This window comes from Seriola dumerili, unplaced genomic scaffold (assembly GCF_002260705.1).
Source record: "Seriola dumerili isolate Sdu_G_001 unplaced genomic scaffold, Sdu_1.0 BDQW01000258.1, whole genome shotgun sequence".
Taxonomy (NCBI): Eukaryota; Metazoa; Chordata; class Actinopteri; order Carangiformes; family Carangidae; genus Seriola; species Seriola dumerili.
In genome coordinates this window covers 698,642-719,125 of record NW_019174513.1, presented here as the reverse complement: position 1 = coordinate 719,125, position 20,484 = coordinate 698,642, and the positions used below count along the sequence as shown (strand labels likewise).

At 42.4% G+C, this 20,484-nt stretch overlaps 2 protein-coding genes across 5 annotated transcripts; both read right to left on the bottom strand.

Annotated features, from left to right (window-relative positions):
- Positions 1-112: 112 nt before the first annotated feature.
- On the bottom strand, positions 113-7,889 carry prpf3 (pre-mRNA processing factor 3). Of its 4 annotated transcripts, none has more exons than XM_022756719.1 (17): positions 7,815-7,889; positions 6,613-6,760; positions 5,886-6,016; positions 5,240-5,407; positions 5,052-5,138; positions 4,674-4,960; positions 4,430-4,548; positions 4,155-4,342; positions 3,841-4,007; positions 3,565-3,647; positions 2,941-3,084; positions 2,753-2,852; positions 2,482-2,595; positions 2,253-2,371; positions 1,244-1,321; positions 1,091-1,146; positions 113-982 (listed from the first exon to the last, which is right to left on the bottom strand). In XM_022756719.1, the coding sequence occupies exons 2-17, from the start codon at positions 6,755-6,757 to the stop codon at positions 833-835; spliced, it is 2,136 nt and encodes a 711-aa protein (XP_022612440.1). In that variant the 5' UTR covers positions 6,758-6,760; positions 7,815-7,889; the 3' UTR covers positions 113-832. The 4 variants fall into 4 exon arrangements, with proteins under 4 accessions (XP_022612440.1, XP_022612439.1, XP_022612442.1 ...); XM_022756718.1 differs by lacking the exon at positions 7,815-7,889 and adding an exon at positions 7,203-7,351; XM_022756721.1 differs by lacking the exon at positions 7,815-7,889 and adding an exon at positions 7,203-7,351 and having other exon boundaries at positions 4,674-4,936.
- A 7,621-nt stretch (positions 7,890-15,510) lies between these two features.
- Positions 15,511-20,042, bottom strand: LOC111230139 (circadian-associated transcriptional repressor-like). The gene is made up of 6 exons (XM_022756740.1): positions 19,911-20,042; positions 17,752-18,104; positions 17,520-17,595; positions 17,095-17,173; positions 16,531-16,714; positions 15,511-16,407 (listed from the first exon to the last, which is right to left on the bottom strand). Exons 2-6 carry the CDS (start codon positions 18,100-18,102, stop codon positions 15,793-15,795), a joined length of 1,305 nt encoding a protein of 434 aa, XP_022612461.1. The 5' UTR covers positions 18,103-18,104; positions 19,911-20,042; the 3' UTR covers positions 15,511-15,792.
- Positions 20,043-20,484: the final 442 nt, after the last annotated feature.

The following is a 20,484-nucleotide window of genomic DNA, read 5'->3' as shown; positions in this document are numbered from 1 at the left end:
ATACGGGATAAAATAGCGTTTGAGTTAATGTCTGACGTTAGAACAAGTTAAATACCAGCGAGGTCCAACCTAGTTAACGTAAAAAAACGGACACAAGGTGTTTAAATTTTGTTGTTTATTTAAGGCTGTGACTGTAATATTACAGAGAAATACAGCTAGAAGTGAGTCAAAGATTTGTTCTCTTTCTCCAAACAGAAAAGAAAAAATACACGTGGGAGCTTCAAATTCTGTTTAATGTACCTGTAATAATCATGTCTTAAAACAACGTTGTAACATTAGCCACGTGTCTTTCTAGGTTTACTCCATAGACTGTTTATAAAAAGGTGTACTCTAAATGTGTTAGCACAATAGCAGTGCAGTCTTTACTGATGGGGTGGTGTTTATTAACTGCTTGACTCACACAGGGGTTATTATCAGTGTACATGGGGACTTTATCACAAAACTTCAGTCACAACATAATCTGACAGTTTCTCATCACATAAAGCCTTGGGTAAGTGATTTGCATACTGTAATCTATCCAATAATAGATAACAATATCTGACAGAAGAGCCTACCACCAAAGAGATTAACACTGATGCAGGCATACAACACATACTGTCCTACACACACTCCGATCTGTCACACATTCCCACAAAGATATCCACACAGTTTATTGTTCCTCCTTTTCTATGTTCAAGTCTCTCAATTAAGTTTGTCTGTCCCAAATTGAAGGCAGCCAGCTAGCAGCGATGGTCTGCTGGCTGTTAGGCTGTTGGTCTGGGGGCTTGTAGGAGAAGTGGGCTAGGTGGGTGGTCTGGCGCTGACTGAAACTACGTGCTCCCCCAGGCAGATTTCAGTCATCTGTGGTGTCCAGCACACTCTGGCTGAGAGCTAGGTCCCAATAGTGTTCTGTGCCATGCTTCTTGAAGTGTTCTCTGGCCATGCTCTCTGTTGGGCACTGCTTGAACTTCATGTCCCCAAAACTACGCTCTTTAGCTGTTCCCTGAAGAATCAATAAGAATTATTAGACTTTAATAAGATCACAAACAAAACAAATACAATCCAAATTAATTCTTAAATATTTAAGAAAGCAGAATATATGAACACCCACCTCCCAAATCAACCAACACTTGTTGTTTCTCTTTGTATCGTCATCACCATCTGGATCTAAAAGAGAATGAATGGTAAAGAGTTTAGTTATCCTGAAATAAGCAAAAACACATGATAACTGTGGCCAAAGACTCAAGAGACAAGCCACTCTTACCATCCCTTTTACTGTTGTGTTCCTCCCATTTGATTCTGTGCAACATCAGCCTCTTGAACTTTTTCTGAGATTTGGGGCCTAAAACAAAATAAAAGTAATTCAGATACAAAATCAACCACCATAAGTTTGATTTTTCTACAACTTCAATTTCTCAAGGGGTACCTGATAAAGTTAAATAGAATGGTAAATGGAGATGTTACAATCCTCCATAGCCATAAATAAATGCATCTATAAAATCTTTGAACAATGCCTACAAGCATTTGGTCTTCCATGTTGTTGTCAGCTGTTTATTCAAATTCAAATCATTATTTCAACACTTTATATTTGTACATTGGGCTATCCTAAACATAATAATGTCACAGAGAAGCCTAAGAATTGTGAACTAGACGTTTTCTTTTTCCTGCATCCGAACACTTGCCAGATGTCCAGTCATTTCAGTTAGGTCATTTCCCTAATATTTTGTGTTCTGTTGCAATCCTATCCCTTGTGGGTTTCTGGACCTTCCATCCTCTATCACAACCACACAATGACAGTTGTTTGTTTAGTTTTGAAGACTACTAAGAATTTAACCAATGCAAGTCTATCAAAATAAATGGTTGTTCAAAGTTTGGAAGGAAAATTTTGGGGGATAAACCACACGGGAGACAACATCATAATATTGAAAAATTGGTGGAATAAACAAAGTGGTTTAGGGAAAAAAATGATTACTGAAAAGGATTGGTCAAGTAACTCACTAAGAAAATTTACTATAAAAAGTCTATTATCACATTTCCAAGAAATTATGAATATGAAATAAAAAATGAATGATTGGCACTGAATGTCAACACCAAAGATATTCCCTTGAAAGGAGCAAACATTATAAAGCGTATGTCAACTATGAGATAGTTGAGAGAGAAAAAATATTTAACTGCAAGAACCAAGAGGCTTGAAATGGCAAGAATGCTGATGCTACTGTAAGCCTGAGAATCCTTTTCCTGTACGCTGTTGTGTTCAGGTTTTTCACCCTTACCTCCCTCCACTACAACAAGGTTGACATCTTTGTGCAAAACGACTGTGCCCGTCAGGTACAGCTGGTTGGCATTAGCCTCCACTTTAAACTTCTTAGCAGGATTTTGCAGGTTACGGATCCTGTACAGGAAAGAAAAGGTGCTTAAATTAGACACATATACATTGCGAAACACAAACGCTGCACTACACATTTGCACTGCAGTGTTTGTTCTGTCCCTACAAATACACACCTGTACACTGCAATGTAAACACCATCAGTGATGTCTTCTTTTAACTTCTTGACCTTTTTCTCTTTCCTCTGCTCTGCTGTAAGTTTGCGAGCGGCGTTGGCCTCTTCATGAGCCCTGCAGGAAGGGAGACAGAATTAGAAAAACCTTAAGGGCTTTTATTTTACATGGATTATCGCACATAATGTTAAATGGGAAAATTCTGAATGATGCATGAAAAAAAGAAGATAATAAATAAGGGAAAAACAGTGTAGAGGATAATTGTGTTACTAACTTTTGTCTCTTGGCCATCTGTGCTCTGACATGGGCCTCTACTTTTGTTGGGTCTTGAACTGCCTCCGTCCCCAGCACTCTCATCAGATTGGAGATGCGTACTGAGAAAATGAAAACAATCATCAGCTACATTCTGTTTAATCTAGCACTGTAGTAATTTTTAAATTGTAGTAATTTATGAGTGGGTACCTTTGGGTTCTGGTGGAGGCATCAGTCCTAGGCGAACCTTCTCTTGCACTTCTTTTTGGCCCTCCCTTCGTGTCTGTCTTCTCAGTTTCTTCTGTTCTTTCTTTGTCAGGTATACACCCAGCGTGACCGGCTTATCTGTGTCAACTGAGAAAGAAAAACAAACAAAAAAAAAAAAAACACCCACAAAATATTGTAACCATTCCAGTAAATTATTATAGTAGTAATGGAATCAATACCATTAAGAGTTTGTAGGGCATGTCATGGCTATTTTGTTTCAGTCCCATTAGCAGCGACCAAGAAGGCAATCACAAGAAAACTGTATAAACAGGACGCCCCTACTCCGAGATGTTTTCTGGACATTGTTGAAAAGATACATACGGATATGGAAAGACTCATGGTCTGAGAATTCAACATTAAATTTAAAGAATATAGTGAAAAATAGACTGATAACAAACCCCATCTCAAAGACATTACTAAAACCTTTATACAGACAGAGAAATTGTAAGTTGCATACATCACTGACACCAACTTTTGTGTTTGTTCTGTAAGAATAGCATAAAAAGCAATAAAAATTTAAGTTTAAAAAAATGTGTGCAGACCACATTTAACCTCATAAATGCTTACCAGGAGGTTGGATTTGGGCAGGATGTTCTACCAGGTTGGTTACACCAAAGAGCTCCAACTTTTCAAATTTTGTGTCCTCAGTTCTACATAACATTAAGAGGAAAAACATGTCAATTGATTACAGTGTGATGAATAAGTACAAACTGCAATGTTATTTGTGCCATGAAGATTGTGCTTAGTATTCTAAAGAGAGACACTGAAAATGGGACAGTTTTAACATTTAAACCTTACATAATACTTAATGTTTAAGTTCCTGGGTTAGCGGTGGTTTCTTACATGTCTATGTTTGAGGGCAGGATGTAAGAGTCCCACCACTCAATGTTGGGCACCTCCCCTTCTCCAACCTCCTTCTTCGGAGCAATCAGGGCCAGTTTGGTGGATGCCTGGATTCCTGTCTTCTTTGCTGCCTGGGCAATCTCACACTGCAACCTTTCCAACTGGGCCTGATTGAGGTAAAGATCAGTGCAGGAGGGACAAAAGTCGAGTTATTGTGTGAACCACATTTCAACAGTTGGATATTTTCTATTCCAAAAACCAGGCATAGAGTTGACAATTGCTGACACTGAACATTTTAAGGAGTTAAATCCAACCTTAGTTCTAATCCTCTGTGCAATCTTTTCAAAGCGTCCCTGATCATGGAATTTGAAGCTTCTGCGAGGCCGTTGAGCTGGTGTTATAAACACACGCTGGTCAAAGTAGGACGTGGACTCCAACTCCTCCCCAGGCTTCTCCTTCAGCTGCTGACGGAACTGCTCCCTCTTAACCGCTCGAATGTTAGCTAAACATTGAAAGGAAAATTAATTGAGAAACACTCAAACAAGAAAATAAGATTGTGTATGTGGGTATTGGGCCACTGTATGAATACCTTTCAGTGTGGGCATGCGATGTGTGAGTTCAACCTCTTTGCCACTTGCATCCACAGTTCTTCCCTTCTCATCCAGAATAAGAGGTGTTGGCTTGTTCACCTCCTTGGCTTCAACTTTCCTATAAAAAGAGATGCACAGAGAATGCAGTCTATTTTCCCACTGCTACATCAACAAATAGACATTGCTATAATTTTTTTTCCTCTTTAGGTGTTAAAATCCTTTAAATACTGTGACATTACTCACGGTGGAGCAATTCCCATGGCATGTAGATTAGCTAGTGCCACTAGGTTGTGAGGCCCAGTGTTCCCCAAAGCTCCGAGGATACCAGGTTTCATGGCTAACTGAGACTGGATGCGCGCCTGTAGCTCAGCAGCCTTGCGGGCCTTCTCGATAGCATCATTCATGAAGCTGGCGGCCTGGGAGGGGGCGATGGATGAGGCACCACCAGCAGCTGCAGCAGTGGAGGTGCCAAGAAGCCTCGATACTGGAGAGGATTCCATTTGTGACTGTGGTGTAGGAAGGGGCAACCGCTAGTCAGGGAGAAATAAGGCCAGTATTATACTGAATATACTGCCTAAAAGTACCGATACTGTGTCTTATTGGGCAAAAAAAAAATCTTACTGGTGCAGCAGGGACTGAAGAGGCAAAACTCAGTTGTTTCTTCCTCTCTTCGATCTGTCTTGTGGCTGCCTCCATCATCTGTTTGATCTATCAATACAGAGAAAGTAAAAAGAAAATGTAGAACATTAATCATAAAAACAACTTATTCAGCTATAACCTGAATTATCACTGAGAAAACAGTATCATACCTGCATTTTTGTAAGCATGCCAGGGCTCTCAGATGGCGGTCCAGGTATGACCTCAGGCTCCTCCACCTCCTCGAAGCGAGGCACCCGTTTCCGCTTCGCCACTGTTCCATCTCCTGGCTCCTGAGTTTCTCGCATTGCACCTGTGTCAGCTTCATCACCAAACACATCCTGAGACCAACCAGTCAGAACAGAAGAATACCAACAAGATTTGATTATCATCAAGTATTGACATATTACCATTAAGCCAAACTTCATAGTGTTTGTGGTTGGTACACTTACATGATTATTTTTCTGCTTGTGTCAATAATCTGGTTTCAGAAACCTCTGCGTACACATTAAACCCAGTTTCCATTTCGTAGTCTCAGTCAAGGGGTGTTAGGAATATCCGAGTTAATAAAAATAAACGTATTCAGTGGCTAAAGGCAGGGTTCTGATGATTCACCTCCCTGTATAAACTGGGGTTTAAAGTAATCTGACTAATGTACCCTGTGTCTGATTTCTTGACTTTACGTGATCACTTTTGTCTGTCAGCATGTTCATGTAGTCAGTATAATTTCTAGTAAATAAATGGACTGGTTTTAGGTCTAATTATTTAGTTATAAAGGGATAACATAAAGTAAGAATGTCTCCTAGAGGGTTTGTGTACCTTCAAGTCTCTCTTGCGGTTCTTTTCTCCTGCTCCTTTGTTGCCACGGGCACTACGGCTTTCCTCCAGCGCTTCAAAAAGACGCTCCACAAAACCTCCAGCAGAGTCATCAAGGAAGGGACGCAGCTGGTCTGAGGGGGAAACAAATATCAAATAATTAGCACAAATCCACTACTACTACTCCTTTGATCACTGACATGATAAAATTACACGATCACAGAGTGCTTTTAAGTGCAGAGAAAAACATGATCATACAAAGATTAAGCTGATGTTTTAACTACAGCATTTACATGATTCCCACCAACCTGACTTCTGCAGTCATTTTAAAAGTCAGTGCCTGACAGTTGAGTCAGGAAGGATATGAAATACACCACAGCCAATCACCTTGGAAATGGGGAGCTTTGTTGGTGCTTATGGTTTTTCACTTAGGTTAATTTAAACAGCATGTGAAAGCAAGATCTATTACTTGTAGTGTTAAATGTCACTCAAAGAGCGTTTTTTATGCAAAAGAATGACAGCTTAAATCACACTGAAGGTGGTCAGATATTAGTATTCATTAGTCACCATATATAATGATATCGTGCTCACTAATGTGTCTCTGACTGATTTAGTTTATTCATTGGTTTGTCGATCGTCACAACCGTCTGATGCAACGTGCAAAGTGTATGCGGTCTTAACTGGATTTTGAAATAAAAATCAGTAGGTCTCAAACAGCCAGAACAGTTACCTATGGTCTTCCTTTTGTCCAGTCCCTTTCCAACACAGTGCAAAGCTGCAGTGACCACAGTGGGCTCTGAGAAACCAAGCACTTTCTTCACAGTGCGCTCCACCCATGGCCTTAACTCCTCCACCTCCCGCTTTGGAAGAGACATCTTCTGCTCAAGCAGAGCAAATTAACATTTACAACATGTAAAATCAACATTCATTAACACTATTTAACCAGGTTATCATGAACATGTCTCCATGAACTTTAGCCCTGTTTTGGACTATCTCGTCCCCTTGAAGTGAGAGTCCCAAACAGAGCTACATGCACACAAACCCCCTCTGTCACTCACCCATGCACACTTAGCTGGCGCAACAAAAACATAAACGTTCAGTTATTTACTCTTAAACCACGCGCACGCTCAGTCCAAACGTTTTATCAGCTGATAGCGGCAATGTTACACTGACTGGCAAATGTGCTAACCAGGAGCAACATACAAGCTAAAATCAATTACATCCGCCAAAACTCCCCGGCTGCCTGCTAACTCAGGTTAGCATGCTGCTGTCTGGAAGCTATCAACATTAGCGAGTAACTGTTTAGCGAAGCGTACAAACCTTTTTATTCTGCCTGTATCTTCTGCCAGATTACTTACGATGTAAAATTCACACACAAATCATCAAGTCTCAGACGCATAAAACACTCAAACTGCTAAGTATTCTGTAAAAGTTTCTGCTTAGTGGCGCCGTTCACACAACGTTTCGGATCCAAGACCCGGAACAGGAAACAGGCGATACTTCTTCTTCGTTCCTCCGTCGCCTTCTTCTTCTTCGTGATCATTTCAGTGCATTCGTTTCGATCAGATGTTCAGCGTTACCACCCAGCAGGGTCGGAAGGAAACTGTTACGTTTATTTCTCATGGTAACACTTTGAAAATTATGACGCAAAGTCGAAGTTTCAGAGAAATAAACTCTCTTTTAAAGGTTGTATTCGACCAAAATAAATTTGCCTTACAAAACGTATAAAAGAAGAGGTAAAACCGTGGCGTCATACGATTGTTTTCTTTTAACCAAGGTTAAATAGAGCCATAAAACCAGTACCAAAGTGTGTTATGTTTATGAGGTGTATTTTTAATCCATTGGGAAATCTTTCTTGCCTATATCACAAAGTTGATATGTAAAAAAGAATTTAAATTATAAAACAGAAAATGAACACATAAACTGCAGTACCTTGCCCACAATATTGGTTTGATTACAGTTACAGTTGCTTCCCCTAAGGTAATGGCTCAGGATTGAAAAACTACATAAAACTACAACCTATCCATAATCTCCCTTTATCACTACTCAGTCTAGAGTGAAACACTGCCCAGCTATTGCCTGACTAACCACAGAGCAGCAGTCACGAACCCAGTCCCCGGCTGAAAACATGGGATTATCAGGTGATCTCCGCTTCCTTCTCTGTAGGCCCACCCCCTCATTTTTTTTCTATGTTTGCATGATGTGGGTCAACTGAGTGCAGTTGTAGTAGTGTGAGCATGAATGCAGTAGTGAGCCTGAGGCTACACAAGTCTGCCAGATCACCCGTCCACGCTTTCACTCACATTGCTAATGTTGTGGAAACCATTGCTAATGTTGTGTATAAAGTGTATATACAAAGTATATTATAGTTTTCCAGACATGCTCTTTCTTCAGAGTTATAACAATCATCATCATGTCAGCCATTCATTACAGAAACATGCAGTTACTCCTACTGAGCAGCACACTCTCATCGTCAACCCCCTCACATGCTGATTCATCAAGGATACGTATTTCACAATTTACCTTCTGGCTTTCACTCACCCATCCGCTTATTCAGTCTGTTTACATCCATGTTTACATGCAGCCTGATTCATGTGAATAACCAGACTAAGCTTTTGCGTGGTTTGCAGAACTCCATTTTGGTATCAGGAAAGATATCTGGTAGCTCAAAGGAAACCTCTTATTAACACCGCAGAATAATAGAATGGAATTTGAGAAACTTTCATTGTATATATATTTTTTTGTCAGTGCTGAAATTTGAGCTTCCACTACCACCACAAGTGTCTTTGTGTATACAAACATAACCCTGGATCCAGTTCACTCTGTGGCCTTTCTGTTGTATGTGCAGAATCAAAACACCATAACCAACGAAAAGTAGAGAAAATAAGGCTGCAACTAACAGTTGTTTTGATTGATCTGGCCTTTTCTTTTCTCCCATTGTTCTTTTGATCAAGGGAAATGTTAGAAATTTGTGAAAAAAAATCACAATCATCACAATTCCCACAACCAAAACTGATGTCTAGAGCTGACATCAGCTTCTTGAATGTGAATATTTTCTGCTTTACCCCTGAACCCGTACTTTACCCCTTTTTGGGGTTTTCCAACTGTTGGTTGGGCAAAATAGGAAATTTTATAACATTACCAGGGGATCTGGAATCTTTTAGTGGGCATCTTTTTTGCAGTTTGCTGCTATTCTGTAGAGCAAATGATTAATTGATTAGTCAAGAATGAAAATCTTAGTGAGTTGCAGTCCTAGTGACATCTTCAGATCAGTTATTATATTCTACCAGCTGTCTATTATAAGAAAATAAAATCAATTTACATTGATATTGAATACAGAAATATAGCAAATCCTCACATTAAAAAGCTGGAACAGCAAATGTATGGTATTTTAACAAAATAAACAAACAATTCTGGAATTGTCATTGGCTAATTTTCTGTTGATTAACAAAAAGATTAATTAATTGTGTTAGCCCAATATCAGACAGTTATTTGCAAGATGAATACATGAAGCTGGTCTATCAGTCAGGTAATTCTCATTTCAATTGTGACCTTAATTTTGGTAAAACAGCCTGATAAAAATGTGCATGACATTTACAAGGGTAATGCTTTAATCTGGTTGTAATCGAATGATCAGCAGGCCAAAAAATGCACACACACACATACACACACACACATCACACATTTACCCACCCAGCTACCTCCACCACCACCCATGATCAACCTGAATTCCTTGTTGGCACCTCACATGTGCTGTCTGCACCCCCCCCCCCCCCCCCCCCCCCCCCCCCAACTCTATTATGTAATGACACCTCAGCACATAATATGACAATACCATAGATATTTCTATACAACCACACACAGAAAAACCAAACACACACACACACACAGGCTCACATGCACACACACACNTGGCCCCCCAGCTGTCTTTTCTCCCCCCCCCCCCCCCCAACTCTATTATGTAATGACACCTCAGCACATAATATGACAATACCATAGATATTTCTATACAACCACACACAGAAAAACCAAACACACACACACACACAGGCTCACATGCACACACACACTCTTACCCACACTGGCAAACACAATGACTTCTACTGGCCTGTGCCACTAAAACAAGTGTAATACAGCATCATAGGACCATGTGGTGAGAGTTGTATGAATTAATCTATTATATTACTGGAATGCCAAGCATTTAGTGTGCAGTTAATCCTTGTCCAAAAATCTGCAAAGCACTAATTGCTGAGTCTTTATCATGCGCCTCCTTTCATTTATTGAGCGATTTCGCACGTGATGTCAGCTGAGTGTATTAAGGTGCATTATTGCTGTGATATGAATATTACATAAGAGCATAATTTATGACTTTAGTTGAGATATTCCCCACGTTCCTCCACACAGTTTTTTGATTCATCAAGTGTGTGGTTATGGTATATTTCATCATGCTGACCCACTTTTATTTCATTGTATCTGACAGGGGCTGTAAATCATCTTGGAGGATACAATCTCAGGGGACTCTGCTGTCTTTACTTCACACAGGACTTCAGCGTGTGTATCAGTGTGAGTGCACGTGCATGTCTTAAATCCCAAGTCGTCTACTGAGAGTGTAAGCTTTTATCTCTCATTTTTTTCTCATTCATAACCCACTCTGTTTGTCATCTCTGCCTCCTTTACGCACTTCTCTTTTTTTTACGTTCTCACTCTATTCTATCTGGTGATTCCCTTTCACTCACTACGCTTGAATAATTGAGTAGTCGTGTAAGATGGCGTCATCACAAGCAGACTCCCGAGAACACATTCAGGCCAAAGAAACTGATGAGGATGTTATTTGCCTGTAGCTCGGGCGTGCCCCAAATATCACACACAATGTCATGGAATACACGTGCGTCCTTGAAAATGTAGTCCTTGTATCTCTGTCTTTACCGTGTCCCCTGTTGGTGACATCATGGTGATGGGGACCACAGATGGTGGGCAGCGCAGAGACTTCAACCCTGCACAGGAAGGCCCATCATCACTGTGAGCTCTGGCGAGGCAGAAATTTCTTTGAAATAGCTCTGATTCCATTGCAGGGCTGCCCACTGTGCAATTTTAATGAGCATCGAGGCTGTTTTGGGACTGTTCAGCACTAAAACCCCCTGAGGACTTGGGGTGAGTAAGAGCATGTGTGTGAGTGTGTGCTCCAACCATGTCTTTGCGTTTGTGTGTAGTTGTAAAGTCACAGTGTGGCTTCACCTCACGCTAGTTTTACTGGCATGCAGTGAGTGAATTATGGGGGAGGGGATTTTGGAATAAGTGAATAAGCGCCTCATTGTGTCATTCCCTTCATTACACAGACAGCGCATGCAGCAGGCAACTGGACAGACACCCTTAAATCATTAACTTGTTAAAACCAATAACGGGATGTGGACCCACAATTAAAACCTACACAACAAGGGATAAGAGGGGCAGTAAGTTCATTATGTGCAATCCTATTGATGCACGAACACACATGCTCAATTAATCCAACACATGCTTGTTGGATACTCAGAAGTGAAAACAACTGAGCACAGTAGTGATGCAACAACAACAAAACATGCTTTTCTCAACCTTATACTAAATACTTGCTGTATAGACATTTGTAAAATATAGTCATAATTTACTGGGGAAATAAAACTTTTTTCAAAATGAAATCGTAGGAGGCAAAGAGAAACACACAAACACAACATAAATGAGTGGAGATAATTAAATTATTATTAAAAATAAGTGGGAAAAACAGCAAATGTCCTTCATGCTCCCCAAAACTGAAGTGAGTTTAGGTCTCCTCCCTGTGCCCTCCACACATCCTCTTCCCGTCCTTTTCCTCTTGCCCCTCGCTTTCATCCTCCAGAGGAGAAAAGGGGGGGTGGAGGGCAGGGGCTTCTCTGCTAAAAACTGCATGGATACAAGGGGGGGCCGAGAGGGAGGGAGGCAGAGGGGAGGAAGGAGGGAGGGCGGTCTCTGTTGTTGTAACGTAGCACAGTCAGTGTGTCAGAGACAGGCCCATCACAAAATCAGCCAGTCAGTGTGTCAGAGTGTGCGGCGGGGAGGGGCGCACGCGTGTGCATCTGTGTTTTTAACTCTGGGTATGTTTGTGCGTGTATGTGTACATGCAGCATGGCTGATTTCATCCCGTCTGAGCAGGGAGAAATCAAACCACACCCTCTTAAAATATGCCACTCTTGTGCCCATGTGCACGCAGTATCCATGGGTGTGATGCTGGAGTGGAGAGAAAATGGGCTCAAGGAAACTGTGATGGGCATTTTTCACAATATTTTTAATTTACTATTTACATTTTATAGACTAAAGATTTAATTAATTAATCAAGGAAAGATTACAGATTAATAGATCACAGATTGCAGATTAATCAGTAAAGAAAATAATAGTTAGTTGTTGCAATAGTGATGTGTTGAGATTGATTTTTATGCTCAACCCACAGCCCAGAATCCAGTTCATTTTATAATGATATAAAACTGAAATGTAGCAAATCCTCACATTTAAAAAGCTGAAACCGGAAAATGTTCCAGATATTTGTGCTGGATAAATTGTTTAAATAATTCTGCTCTGTTGATCAACAAATCCATTAATTAGTCATTTCAGCCCCATATGAGACAGTTATTTGCCAGGTTTATATATAACATAATGTGTGTTTGAGTTATCAGCAATTTGGGGTTCTTCTTTAATCATGTTGCAAGGTTATACTGTACAGTAAAATCAGACAATACAACTCCGGCAACATATTTATGTAATTTCATAAACTTTTACAGGAGTACAATTAATGTTTGACTTTCACCCTTTCATTTTTTTTCACCATGCCTGGAAGCAAAGATCAGGTTGAAGCAGCCCATTTTTGGATTCCCTCTCTGCTCTACTCCCCTAAGCGAGTATATACTAAGAGATATTTACTCGTTTACTCATTGTGATGTCACGAAATAAACAACCAACCCACATGAACACACATATACGCTACAGTAGTGTTTGGGCTCTTTAGTAGCAGCTGGTTAGAGGATCAGCCAGCCCCCCCACTACTGCCAGTCAGATTACCGAGGCTGTAGTCTCACACCCTGTCGCCCCTCCTTTTCGCTACCCTCTCCTTCCTCCCTTCACCACCACCCCCCCACCCCACCCACACACGCACACTACAAAATGTACAGTCTCTAAATCTGCACCCCATTGAGTCACACATCTGTTTTGTGAGACCTGCCTTCCAAAACCGGTCCTACTCGCATCGTCACATCATTCCATAGCAAGAAGAAACAACAACACAAATATGAAAATGTGTGAGCGCAAATACGTAAACACAAAATACAGGCAGACAGTTCAGCTTTCAAAAATGTGTCATTTATTAAAAGATTTCTTCCTTTTGTATCGTTATTGAAAAAGTAGCCAGAAGAGTAATATCATGTAAAGATGGGGTGAGTGAAAGACAAGAGTTTAGTTTAGAAAGAAAAGATACTAACGGGGTAGAGGGAGATGAAGGAGAGAGGGCAGGAGCAGACGAATGCAGCAGAGTGGGGGAGGGGAGGCGAGGGGGAACTACAGTCAGCGTTTACAATGTAAGAAGAAGAAGGCAGCTAAAATAAACAAGACATTATTTCTGACCAGTCAGCAGTGGTCGGTCGCTGCAGTAGAAAACGTACATGAAAAAAAAGGACATAAACAATGAAAAATAAGTGCAATTGGTTTGTCTGTCTTACCACAACCGTATAAAAACAGGAGTTGGGTGGAAGACACCCCCAGCCTCTGATCGAGAGTCAGCGTCTGGAGCATCTTGCTGTCATTTCTGAAGACAGAATGGGGCAGGACAGTCTGACTCTGGGTCTGTGACTGAGGGGTTGTACGCGCCATACTCCCAAAACATAGGCAGTAACATGGAGGCTGCCAGTGGCTCTGTGTTCACATGTGGTGCTTTTTTTGGAGGAGGTTTGGTACATGGATAACGCCCGTCCCCCCCCCCCCCCCCCCCAATGTAAATAGCATATGAACCACTCATACCAATTTAAAAATACATTAGTCTAAATATTTACAATTCTTTTGCAATATAGGTAAATCCAATCACATCACTAAACCCCCTCCTACATTTATAAGAATATTGTGAGCAGATTTCCAAATAAAGAGAGCGCCTCCTATCAAACATCTACATTAGAACTGGAATTAGAATAACAGTAGCAGCAGTAGAGGGTTACATTTATATTTTCTGGGTTTTTTTTTTTCAAGTTTTCAAGAGCACCAACTATGAGTGCAGTTCAGTCTGTTCCTCTGTTGATCCGAACCAATATAAGAGCCCCAAAGGAAGGCTACACTTTAATAGTACATGACAAATAGTAGCCACTGCTGTTGGTGTATTTAAAAGCTGAAGAGGATGTAGGCAGTTTGGATTAACTGTAGATGTCAGACTACTAGAGCTGGACGCCGGTTATTAAGCAGTGGATAGTTGATGAAACTGTTGGTTTTGATGCTGTGTGTAACTTCAGAAGCAAGATGAAAATGACTACATGTAGGCTTTGATGACTGAATGTGTACTGGTTTGTGTGAAATACAAGCGAACAATCAAAACGCAGTATGAGTGCACTGAAAGCACCAAATGCTTTTTTTCTGAACACATCCTATTTGGTAAAAAGGCACAGTAGTCCAATAGTTCAATCATAAGATTATTTCACTTCCTTCAGTTTTTTTTTTTTCCTCATGATAGCAATAAAAACCACAAACTGTCAACAGCATCTTCCCTATCGCTTCAAAAATAACCAAAAAAAAAAAAAAAAAACTGTAGGCCAAACTATGCAAGCGCACAGGAGGCGATACTCAGCTGCCCAATAAATAAATACAAACAATAAATAAAAGCAGTGTCAGATCAACACATGAATAAATTAACTGTGGGACTCCAGAGTCATATGTCCTTGAGTGGTCCTTATTTTTCCTCAGGCTGGTCTTTTTAAAGTCTTTCTTGGATTTTCATGATGCTGATTACCGGTCGGTTTGCAGTCGGGTGACAGGAAAAGTTACGTGACCTCTGATGGCTGTGATGTCACTCCTCTCTCGATGCCTTGCCGCCGATCTGCCAGCCAAGTGCCCGAACAGTTCTTGGATTACATTCGTGAGTTGATGACATCATTCTTTCCACAAGGGTCCAATGACTCCAACACACCACACGTACAGTACAATGCCGCTTCCTGTACACTGTATTTCTCACATCACTAGCTACAAGATTTTCAAATGACTTCGATGTCATTTTTCCTCTGCAAGCCAGACACCTCAGTTCTATCTACAAGTGAATGTAAAGTCAACGTAGAATCAGATCCAGCTCACTCTGTGTTACTCCCTCTGGATCGCATCCTAACTAGAGTTACCCCATCAAATAAAACTCTGGAAGCTTTCATTCTGAACACTGACATCAGCTTTCCTATTTTCTGATTGAGAATGTCCCTCAAGTTAGATGTCTGCTAAAAACAGTCATCTCTGAATACAGAATATTGATTGTTTTCATGCTGAGGAGGAACAAGCGTTTGCTCATAGAAATTCTTCATAATCTCTCCTATTGGTCGTTAACTCAATAACCTGTTAATACCCTTTAAGCTTTAGGTGTTCTTTCCCATTCCCCTCAAACCACATTTGAACTGTTATGGAATTGTGATTACTGACTAGATTTGATTCATTGGAATACATTACGTCCTGTTGTTTGAAATACTGTTAAAGTTGTGGTCTTGATGAGGGGTTGTGTGTCATCTATCATTTGTCTTCAACATCTAAGCACCTACAATTCTTTCCTCCCCTTCCTCTCTTTAATGTTTCTGTAATGACAGGCCTTCATCCTCTTCCCTTCTTCCTCTCACAGCAGCTTTAAGCTCAGTGGTGTAACAAAGCGACGCTGCCGGCTCCTTGCTTGTTCAATGCATCAGGTCTCTAAGGGGGTGGGGCACACCCTGGGCAAAGGCTTAAGTGTGACATGAGGAGATTGGCTTTGACCCTGGCAGGCCTTGACGGTCTCACTCTCACTCTGTTGTCCAGCAACAGGCTGGCTTTGGCACCGGATTGGCTTCTTCAAATTTTTGGGGTGCTTGTAGGGTGTGGTAGAAGAGATGGAGCTGTCTTGTGTAGCGGGGCTGCCCCTCCTGCTGGGCGGGAGAATGGCAGTGACAGGCTGGTTTTCATTGTTAACCGCCGCGGTTGTGCCCTCGTGTGAGTTGCAGGCTTTTCGCGGGGACAGGATGGGGGCGACGTGAACCCACGTCAGGCTCGGCTCAGAGCGTTGACCTGCTTTGTACTTTGATAGCTTGCCTAGTTCCTCGCTGTCACTGTCCTTTCCCTTTGTGTCCTCATTTAACTGGCTGTTACCGGCCACATCTGGTGGATTTTGACTTGCATCAGAAGCCAGTGATGGAGGAGGAGGGTCGTCCCTTTCATCTTGATCTTGCTTCACCCTCTTCTCCTCCCCTCTGATACGAGGGCACTTGAGAAGCGCTGCCGAAGGCGCGGGAGCGTCCGTGCCTGTCCAGCTGAGTCTACGTTTCTGGAAAATGAGCAGGAGAGTAATTAGCAAGTGAATCTAGAACTCGTGGTGGTGGTGGCGGTGGGGTTTGTTTGTGTGCGCACAAGTAGGCTCTTGCACACACAGGAATGCGTTTGTTCTCACCTTGACGGGAATATGTAACTGATCCCTGTGCTTGTGTGGCGGGGTGGAGCTGGAAGTGTCTTGGAGGGAGCGGGCAGGGGATGTGGCGACGCTGGAGGCTGCAGAGACAGGCTGAGTGGGGATCTGAGGAAACCAAAGCTTTAACATCATCTCCACCTGGAGCAAAGTGTTCAGGTACTTCTCCCTAGAAAAAAGAAGAGAGAGAAAGTCAAAAGGTGAGATATGAATGTAAAGTGAGAAACATGTGGTGATGCAATTGTGTTATTGCACAAGAAAACATCTGAATGTTTATTATTATTATAGATCTAGATAAAAAATGAAAAAAGTTTGGTGTTGCTCTGCACTGCCAGTGAATGCTGTAACTCTACCTACCCCAAGGACTGTTCAATAAAACATGGAACAGGAGATGAGACTTGAAATAGAAGACTACCACACTGGTCCCTTCTTGTTATAACCACAATTTAATAATCAAAAATCCAACTAAGATGTGTCTAATGATACAGGAATACAGCAAGATGAGAAACAATGAGAGTGCACGTTGGGACAATGTGGATGACATCTCACCCGCTGTTGGGTCTCTGTAAAACTCCCACAATCCTCTGGATTCGATCCATGGCAACGCTCTGCTGGAAACTACTCAGACCTGTCAATCAAAAACATATTCATCCAGTCAGCCATTGACACTCTTGAGAGTCGGCAGTCACGGAAAATGCATGCAAATTTAGACATTCAGTCTCACACATACGTGTTCACACCACTTTCACTTGTGATATCACTAAAACTCCCAAGAGCTGATGAGTCAGCCACAAGACTGTCGCTTCACACATGCTGCACTTTCGACTACATCAATAGGCTGCGTCAATACAGACTGCTGCACAGAGGCACAGGCCACTCAGACCATATAAACGTGTGTTCAGCATCTACACGTTTAGCTGCCAGTCTGCACATATGCTCGTCTGGAGGCAGAGACGTACAGTAAGGGTGCTTACCGCGGTCGAATCGGCCCCTCTTCAGTCCATTCAGCAGCTCCAGCAGGGGCCTGACAAAACCCTGTAGCTCAGCACACTGACAGGAAGAGGAAGAGAAGATAGATTAATACTGAGTTTGGGTTCGTACTTGCTGTCTGAATCAGTCTGCTAGGCTTGTCTCTGCACACACATACACACATTGCTCTGTCATCCCTCTCTTTTTCCAGACCCTCCGCACGGACATGTCTCGTACCTTTTGAGCAAACAGCAGATCTCCCTCTGATTTTGGGATTTGGCTCGTAGGATCCGTCTCATTCAATCTGATGTGAGCTGCTTTGCTGCCACTCTCCAGCCTGTATGACTCCTCCTCTTCCTCTTTATCGGTGAAGCCGTCGCACGCCCACTGGGACCCGGGACTTTCCGATCCCCCGTCTGCATTGGCTGTAGGCCCGCCCGCCTCGCCGATAATGACGGAGGACGAGTTGTCTGTCAGGAAGACGTCTGTGTCGTCCTCTGCTTGCTCCGAGTCGCTGAACAAGAGGCTGTCGCTGGAGCTCAGGGAATCAAAAGAGGGCTGAGAGGAAGTGCTGCCCTGGGACTGCATTGCTGTTGGGGCAGTAGCAGCAGAGGGTTAGGGATATTATGACAGTCAATTTGGCTTAGAGAGGAACAAAAGAAATAGCTTGACTGAAAACTCAGAACAAACATTTTTAACTGTGAGAGACAGGTCACATGAAGACAGACAAGAAGTACAAGGCAAATAAACAAAAAACATTGCAAAAGAACTGTTTTCCATTTGGCAAAACTCATTTTTTAACCCATGTCTCTCCAAAAAATAATAACCCCAATTACTCAAAATGGTGGGTATACCAGTGCCCTACTTTAACATGGTGCAGAGGGGGACTGGGGCTAGGCAGTAGGCACACAATGGTAGTGCATGTCTGGCTCCCATTGAGGAGATTGGAGACTGGAGAGGAGAGTAAAATGTGAGGGGGATGGGAGATTGTAGAGTAGTGAAATCAGAATAGGCAGTCTCTCTCTCTCTCTCTCCCCCACTGCCTCCGGTGCTCTCTCTAGCCCCTCCTCTCTGTCTCGGGCTTGCTCTCCATCCCCCCTTGGAGTCACACACATCCACATCCGCACACACACACACACACACACACACACACACACACACACAAACCTCTCTCTTTCCTCTCCGGCTGCATTTCTGTATGCCTCTCATCTCTCTCTGCTCTGCCTTCAGCTCATCCTGTTCGTTATGCACACACACAAACCCAGTGCTCTTCTTCCTTTCCTCTTCCACAGACCAGCCCTCCTCCTCCTCTTCCTCTCTTACTCACATTTTACATTCTGTATCTCTGGCCATGTGCCTTTCTCTCACCTCTCTTTTCCTTTCTTTCTCTCTCTCACTCTGTAATCTCTGAGTGCCTGCTGGTCTCTGATCCCACCAACACAGCGGGGGAAAATTAGAGGGGTCAGAAGAATACTCTCAGCTGCTACACACACCAACACAGCTTTTATCAATGTGACAAAAATATAGTCGAAAAACATGCTCACAGACAAAGAAGAGTAATGCCGATTTTTTTTTTTTTTTTTTTTGCAGTGTGCCCACAGAAACACAAAAACAGTCCACACTTTGCTTCTATTTCAGGAGTATAGAAAGATTTAACCAATCCTGTTCAGCTTTTACAACAGACAAACGCCTTGCCATTCACATTTTATTTGTGTCTGATGGCTGGTTTCTATTTAGGCTGGTTTGCTTTCTCTTAAAACAAAATGTCACGTTGTTTATATGCATTTTCACGAGTCAACTGAAACAAATACTGGGAGAAGACAACAATAAATTTTGTCCCGTTTCCTAATTTTTTTCAACGCCCTCTCTGATTTGGTCCATAGCCCATGGTAGCTGGGATGGAGATGGGGTGGGGTGGAGTGGGATGGTGCATATGTCGGTACAGCCTGCACAGGTAGGCATGGTCCATGAGGCTGCGTCTCAGGTGTTGGCTGCCTGTCTGTGTCTGCGCATCACGGTGCCCAAAACAGGAACTAACACACCGCACAGTTTCATACAAAATGTTCTGTACATTTGGAACCAAGCTATCATCATTTAAAATATCAGAAATCAATCCGCGTGACATGCAAACAAAGCAAATATCAAACATAATATGAAATGCGATTTTTCATTGTATTGTTCTGGTAATATAAAAGTCCTGCCAATCGCACATTATTTCATGGTAATGTTTACTTAATAAAAAATGGTTGGCAATAAGCTGCGTGAGGGAAAAAAATAGCTTTTGGCTTCATCAATAAATTGTACCGGGAGCACACACAGGATATAGCGGGACAGGAAATTCCTTTAGGCTGCCCTGCGAACTTCGGGAAACGTTAGAGACAAAAAAAAATACTCACCCTCAGTAATGTGAGATAAAAACAGCAGCTGCCAGAAACAAGCGTTAACGGCTCTCTCAGCTACTTTGAAACGACAGATCCGTCAGTACACAGTCCGTAGCTGGAGCTGCATCGGGGCGCCCAGCCTCAGCTCTCTCGCTCCGCCCGGCAGTTCATCGGTGTGTCTTTGCTCGGTCTTTCTCTCGTCACTTTACGAGCGTCAACATGTGCGCTGATCCACGTGCCCACGTTTTGCGCGCATTCTATTGGCTGCCGGCCCGGCGGCGGCGCACGCCATTGGTTGACCTATCCAGCCAGTGATTTCTTTACTAGGCGCTGATTGGGCGGCGGCCCAGGCACTCACGGTCCGGCCCACTCATGTGTAGCTCGTGTGCATGGTGTCGGGTAGGCTTGCGCTACTACCGAGAGCGGGTGTAAACACATGCACGCACTACGTACGGCGTCGGTAGTCACGAGAAATGCACTATATGCTCGATGCATCTGATGTACACAGTATTGGTGACCAGCCCCCCCTCACACTCACACCCAAAACATAAAACACGCGCCGGAATATCAAAAACCTTATGCAACAGAG